At 62.2% G+C, this 6895-nt stretch overlaps 1 protein-coding gene across 2 annotated transcripts in view; it reads right to left on the reverse strand.

Annotated features, from left to right (window-relative positions):
- Window positions 1-5401, reverse strand: part of LOC127545248 (transducin-like enhancer protein 1) — a 12722-nt gene extending 7321 nt beyond the window's left edge. The window contains exons 1-5 of one of the 2 annotated variants that reach the window (XM_051972406.1): window positions 5132-5401; window positions 4070-4255; window positions 3367-3521; window positions 2817-2880; window positions 2662-2706 (exon numbers count right to left, since the gene is read on the reverse strand). In XM_051972406.1, coding sequence (XP_051828366.1) covers window positions 2662-2706; window positions 2817-2880; window positions 3367-3521; window positions 4070-4096 — 291 coding nt within the window. In that variant the 5' untranslated portion in view covers window positions 4097-4255; window positions 5132-5401. Of the gene's footprint in view, window positions 1-2661; window positions 2707-2816; window positions 2881-3366; window positions 3522-4069; window positions 4979-5131 lie in introns of those variants that run through there. The other variant, XM_051972407.1, reaches the window with a different exon arrangement.
- Between the last annotated feature and the right edge of the window lie 1494 nt (window positions 5402-6895).

Here is a 6895-nt window from a genome sequence, read left to right on the forward strand (position 1 = left end):
CCAGCTCTGACTTCCTGGGTTCTAAGGGCCCTCCCGGCTCTGACCTCCCGGGTTCTAAGGTCCCTCCCAGCTCTGACATCCTGGTTCTAAGGGCCCTCCCAGCTCTGACCTCCTGGGTTCTAAGGGCCCTCCCAGCTCTGACTTCCTGGGTTCTAAGGCCCTCCCAGCTCTGACCTCCCGGGTTCTAAGGTCCCTCCCAGCTCTGACATCCTGGTTCTAAGGGCCCTCCCAGCTCTGACATCCCAGGTTCTAAGGTCCCTCCCAGCTCTGACCTCCTGGGTTCTAAGGGCCCTCCCAGCTCTGACATCTCAGGTTCTAAGGGCCCTTTCAGCTCTGATCTCCCAGGTTCTAAGGGCCCTCCCAGCTCTGACATCCCAGGTTCTAAGGTCCCTCCCAGCTCTGACCTCCCGGGTTCTGTGGTTCTAAAGGGTTCACCTGAATAGTGGACTGTCAGGCCAGAGTTCAGGGTCTCGATGAGAGGAGTAGGACCTCCCCCCCCCCCCCCCCCCCCCCCAGGCTGGGTGCTGAGTGCTAATTGATGCTCTCAAGGCTTGTCAGGAAGCCCTGGAGAGATCCCTCTTCCTTCCAGCTGCGGTTTTCCCTGTACCACTTGTGTGCCACAAGCAATCAGGGACCTCGATTGCCAGCGAGGACGGTCGGGGAGGAGGAGGGGTGGTAAGGGATCAGGCTGTGTTTCGATCAATACTTCTAGCTGATGAAGGGTGTGAGAATTAGCTCTCACCTCCTCCCTCTCTGCCTAGGCTGGAGGATAAAGGAACAGCTGGAAAGAGACACAAGCAGGGGGCCTTTAGGCTGGCAGGGTCCAGAGGCCCTCGGCTGCCGGGGAAGCCCTCCCCAGCCTAACGAGATGGCAGGAGCCTCCTGCGCCTGGCAGCATCCCAGCTGGCCCCACCACGAGGCAGGAACGAATGGGGATTCACGGGAAATGATCCCTGGGAAGGACCTGGAGAAAGGCAGGGCTGGGGGGGCTCCAAGGGCAGCCCCTCAGCCTGAGGCTCTGGGCCCGGGTGGGTGGTTTCTGGGCAGGCAGGAGCTGTCTCCTGGGGCGGGCATTGACGGATCCTCCTGCCTGATGCACTGATGGGCAGGGCCCCGGGGGAGGCAGCCTCCAATTCACTCGGGCTCGTTAATGTGCAATTTACGGGCACTTTAACGCTCTCAGCATGAAAAATGATCCTGCTGCTCTAGGCTCCCTCTCGTTCTCTCCCTCTCCTCTGCTGTGCACTCAATGGCTCCCCCCCCTCCTCCAGAGGAGGTCTTTGAGGAGGAGGCAGGCAGGAGGTGGGGGAGGGGGGCTGGATTTTTGTTCCTTCTTTAAAGGCCAGGAGAACCAGCAGTGGGGGCAGGGCAGGGTGGAGATAGGTCTAAAGAGCATTGGCCCCTATTGCCCATAAAGCATTGAATGTCAGAATTAGAAATTGAAGATGTCAGGGCTGGGAGGACCCTCAGAACCCAGAGTGTCAGAGCTGGGAGGACCCTCAGAACCCAGGAGATCAGGGCTGGGAGGGCCCTTAGAACCCAGAAGGTCAGAGCTGGGAGGACCCTCAGAACCCAGGATGTCAGAGCTGGGAGGGCCCTTAGAACCCAGGAGATCAGAGCCGGGAGGCCCTTAGAACCCAGGAGGTCAGGGCTGGGAGGGCCCTCAGAACCCAGAAGGTCAGAGCTGGGAGGGCCCTCAGAACCCAAAGTGTCAGAGCTGGGAGGGCCCTTAGAACCCAGGAGGTCAGGGCTAGAAGGGCCCTTAGAACCCAGGAGGTCAGAGCTGGGAGGGCCCTTAGAACCCAGGAGGTCAGAGCTGGGAGGGCCCTTAGAACCCAGGAGGTCAGGGCTAGAAGAGCCCTTAGAACCCAGAGTGTCAGAGCTGGGAGGCCAAAAATATTTCCTGTTCACTTTTCCCCAGAGCACAGTTTCCCTCTCTGAGGCAGAGTGCCAGGTGGGGAGGATCAGATCAGAGTTCTAGTTGCTGGCAGACTTGGCTGTGCTGAGAGATCCTGGGCAAGCCCCTCAGCTTCTCTGGTGTCCCCGTCATAGTCTTTGTCATTCAGAGCCAGGGGCTGGCCCATCAGTGTCATCTCCCAGGCCCCTTTCCCCCCTGAATATTCAGGAATCCGGAGCCCCTCCAGCAGAGCTGGGAGCACCAGGTGAGGGCCAGGATCCCGCTGCTCCCCTCCCCTGCCCCAGGTTGGGCTCTCTGTCCTGACAATCGCTCCCCTGAGGACCTCGGTGGGTACGTTTGGGCAGGACCCAAACCTGGTCACCGGGAAGGGCCAGAGCTCTGCTGCCCCTTGCCCCCTACACCCCCCAGCCACTGCCTGGCAGCCCAGCCTCCTCCCAGGCCCCAGCAAAAGCACAGACAGGGCCCTGGCGGGCGGCCAGCAGCACCTGGGATCAGATCTCCGTAAATGCTGCCGCCTGGGAGCCCCTGGGCCAGATGAGACAGGGATGGGCAGGCAGGGGGAGGAGGGGAATGGAGGGGGGGAGAAATGGTGGCAGCTTCACTGGGAAGAGAAGCCACAAGAATGCTGGGAGGCCGCCCTGCCTCCCCCTCCCCCAGAGCTGCCGCTGGGTGGGCCCCCGCCCCCCAGAGCCCAGGAGACTTCCTGAGGAGGGAACAGGGGCCAGGCCGCCAGGGCCACTCACCTGTTTGTGCATTTCGATGTTGAGGCCGTAGGACATCTCGTAGTACTGCAGGAGAGGGGAGGGGGAGATGAGACAAGAGAGGCGCTAGGGCCCTCCCCGAGAGCGGTCCAAGCCCCTGCCCCAGCACCTCTCGCCCCGGCCCGAGGGTGGCTCACCATGACATAGTGCCTGTGAATCTCAGTCTTCTCGGACGCCAGCTTCTCGCACTCCACCTTCAAGCTAAGGGCCACAGGCGAGTCCTGAGTGAGGGCCCAGAGGCCACCGGCCCGGAAGGGGACCGCTCACCCCTGGCTGGGAGCCGCCCCCGGAGGGAAGGGAGCCCCAGAGGGAGGCGGGATAACCTAGCCCCAGGCCTTCATTCTAAAGATGGAGGAGCCTGGGCCCAGAGAGGGAAAGGCTGTTCTCCAGCCTCACCCAGCCAGTCAATGGCAGCTTCAGAACCGGACCTGACGGTTCCACCCGGTGTTTTCCACTGTCCCAGAGGAGACTTGGGAAGAGGAAGGGAGGGAGACTCTGGGGATCAGAGCTAAAAGGGATCGGGGGGAGGAGGGGTCTTGGCACCAAGAGGCAGCCTTCCCACCCAGGACTCCATGGCCCGAGCGGAGCCGAGGCTTCCTGGGCTGGCCGCTCTCCTCGAGCCCCAGCCTGTCTCTTGACCTCTATCAGAATCTCAAGGTGGGATCTTCCTTCTTCTGGAGCCCCTACCTGTGGTACTGACTCTGGAGGAACTGGAACTCTTCCTTGATCCGATCCAAGGTCTCTGGGTAGGTGAGTTTCAGGGTCTGAGGAGTAGTGGCCGAAGCATTGGTGGTCACGAGCACGGCCGCCGCCGAGGCCACTGGGGGGGCTTGGAGGTGGGTCTGTGGGGGTGGGGGGGCATCGGTCAGCCACGACCCACCCCAGGCCCCAAGAGACCAGGGGAGAGCCCTTCTTTCGAGTGCGAGAGCACAACGCTGTATCTGCAGCCCGGCTCCTCTTCCCATGGGAAAGGGAAGACAACCCACATCTAGGAGAAGTGGGACTGCACAAAATCACCAAGCTCTTAGTGACTGAGTCAGAATTTGAACTCAGTGCTCATTTCTCCATTAAATCCAAGGCAATTTTGGAGACATCGGGTCCCCCAGAGCCAGTAGCTTGGGCTCAGCCTTAGGATTTGAGGTGGGGAAGTGCCTGAGTGGGGACTCAGACCTTCTAATGCACGTTGCCTGAGGTAGGAAAGGGTCTTGGGTCCGAGACCCCCAGAGACAGGGAAGGGATTTAGTTGAGGTCACTCGAAGAAGTCGGCCTAAGGGCTACTGACTGGTCCCGGCCGGCCCCTTCCTCTCTCCCCCATTCCCAGCAGTCCCCCTGGGAGCGAGGCACTTAGCCTAGAGGGACCCAGTGGGAAGGTCCTGCAGGCAGGACTCACCAAAGGCGGCCTGTTCTGGGGAAACATCTTCAGCCAGAGGGAGCAGCCCTCCGCCTTATCCACCAGCCACCTCTCTGGCTACTAGATCTAATCTCTGGCCCTCTGCCCAGGCCCTCGGACAGGCTCCAGCTCGAAACCGCCAAGGCTGCTGCCAGCGGGTTCTGAAAGGCAGCCGGCTGCACCGGGCTGGAAGAGAGAAGAGGGAAGGGGGGGTATCCCCTGCTGTGCCACCCTCAGAGCCGGGCCTAGGTGCTGCCTGGGGACCGAGCCTGGGACAGTCACCCCCCACCCCCTCCCCTGCACTCCCATCTCGGCCCCTTTCTATCCTCCCTCCCGGCCAGGCCCTTCCAGCCCCTGCCAGCAGCCTCTCCACCTGCTGTCCAACTCCAGCCTGGCACAAGCCCAGCGCTGGCCAGCCTGGGGCTAGCAGGCCACTTTGGCCAGCATCCCTCTTCCCCAGCTCAGCACTCTCTCCCCAGTGCCAACCCACCCAGCTCTGGCTCCCTCTCCCTCATCTCCAGCCAGACAATGGGCCCTCCTCCTTCCTTTTTTTTCTTCCCTTCCTCCTCCCCCCTTTCCTTCTCTTTCCCCTCTTCTTCCTTCCTTTCTTCTTCCCTTTCCCTTTTCACGCCTTCCTTCCTCACCCCTCTTTTCTTGTCATCCTCACCCATCTCTACTTCCATCACTTCTCTCTTCCTTTCCCCTCTCCCTTACTCTCTTCCCTCCTCTGTCTTCCTCTCCCTTCTATCTCACTGCCCTCTTCCTCAGTCTCTCCTTCTCTCCCGCGTTTTCCCCCCTTCTCTACTCCTGCCTCCTTCCCTCTCTTCCTTCATTCTCCCCATCCTCTCCCACCGTGGGCACTCTTCTCCCTCATTCTCTCCCGTCCTCACCCACTCTCGGGTCTCCCTTAGCCCCACGCTCCCCACTCTCTCCCCCCCCTCCTCTACTTCTCAGCGCCCCCCCCGGCCCCGCCCCCGTCTCCCTCTTTGGGAAGGGAGGGGACAGGAGGGATGGGAGGGGAGGGAGCAGGCGGCCGTCCCCGCTCGCTCCCCCAGGACTCACCGGGCAGGCTGGGGCACGAGGGGGAAGGAGGGACCGTCGGGGGCAGGAAGGAGGGGGGTTCGGCGGCCCCAGCGCAGCCCAGCAGGGTCCGGTCCGGCCAGGCCCACTTAGCTTGGCGCCCACGGAGGAAGGGGAGGGGAGAAGGCGAAGGCCGAGGCCAGGAGTGCCTGGAGGCCCCCGAGCTGGCCTGCGCTGCTCGGCCCCACTCGGCTCCGCCCGGGCCCGGTCCGGCCCCAACCTCGTCTCGGCCTCCCCGCCCCCTCGGCCGCCGCTGTCGCCGCCGCCGCCGCTGCCTCCTCCTCCTCCTTTTCCTCCTCCTCCTCCTCCTCCTCCTCCTGGCCGCCCTCCCCGCTCCACTCCGCTCCGCCCCCGCCCGCCCCGCCTCCCCCGCCTCCCCGGGCAGCAGAGGCAGCAGCGGCTCTGCGGGGAAACTGATCAATGAACGCGCGCCAGGTCCACGTGGGCCGGGGCTCGTGCGGGCCAGCGCCGAGCAGGGCCGACCAATCAGGGCGCTGCGGGGGCCACCGCGCCCCCACGTGGGGTCCTCGCGCTGCCACCACCGCCCGCGCCCATTGGCCGGCCCCAGAGTTCCGCCCCGGGAATGTGTCAATCAGCCCGGAGCCTGCGGAGCGATCAAGCCGGGTTGGGGCTTTAACCCTTGACTGGATGGTCTGGGATGGAGGTGTTTTGTTCCAGGAAAAGGGAGGAGGGGGGAGTGGGGGAAGGGGAGAGGATTGTAGGACAATTGTGGGAGGAAGCCGGAGCGTCTGCCTAGGACTGGCAATGTTCAAACAGATCCGGGTTGGGCCCTCAGAGCTGCGAAGCTTAGAAGCCATCCCATTGTTTTTCTCTCTGGGGAAACTGAGGTCCAAAGCCCGGAAGCGATTTGCCAAAGACTGCCCGGCTACTGAGCGGCAAAATCCGAACGGGAGCTCCCGCCTTCTGGCTCGGGGCCCGGAGTTCCCACTCCACTTAATCCTCCCCCGCAGCCCAGTCAGGTCCCGAGGGCAGGGTTGGTTAATCCGTTTGACAGATAGGGCAATTGAGGCGGGGAGGAAGGAAGTGCCGGGGTCCGGGTCACCGAGTGCACCACCTTACCGGGAGTTCGAAGGTTGCCCCTCTTCTGAGAAAGATAGAGGATCATCCTCAGCGTCGCTTTTCCTGCATCCCCCGTCCATCCTTCTGGGTTTGCCCCAAGAACTCACCCTGAGCTCAATTAGTGAGTCACGGGGGATGAGTGGGATGGGAGGGGGTGGAGAAGAAGCTGAGTTTCCGAACGAATTAGCCCAGAGATGGTCAGTCCCATCAGGGGCCTGTTTCCCAGGGCGAAAGCCAGCCTTCCTCCTTCAACGGATAATTACCGCCCCTTAGGGACCGGGCTGGGTCAGGATGGATGGGGGTGGGGGGCGGGAGTGGAACGGGGAGGGGAAGACGAGCTCGAGGCTGAGTCCTGACTGCACCACCTGCCCTTGCTCTTGCTGACCCAGCCCAGCATCTCCCCTCCTCAGCCATCCATTGAAGGGGGCCGGCTAACTCCCCGGATCTGGGTGTTCGGACTCACAGCCCCTGTACCCTCCTCCTGCCCTCCACAATCCCCCATCTCCTGGCATGTCTCTTTGCTTTGGACTTTTTTCCTAATGTTAACAGACCCAGGCTCCTATGAAGAACAACAGACATTTATTAATCACCTACTAGGTACAGAGATTCTGGGAAAGATACAAAGTTCAAACAGTCAGAAGACCTGGCTTCCATTCCTAGTTCTCA

The sequence above is a fragment of the Antechinus flavipes genome, chromosome 1 (genome assembly GCF_016432865.1).
Source record: "Antechinus flavipes isolate AdamAnt ecotype Samford, QLD, Australia chromosome 1, AdamAnt_v2, whole genome shotgun sequence".
In the NCBI taxonomy this organism is placed as follows: Eukaryota; Metazoa; Chordata; class Mammalia; order Dasyuromorphia; family Dasyuridae; genus Antechinus; species Antechinus flavipes.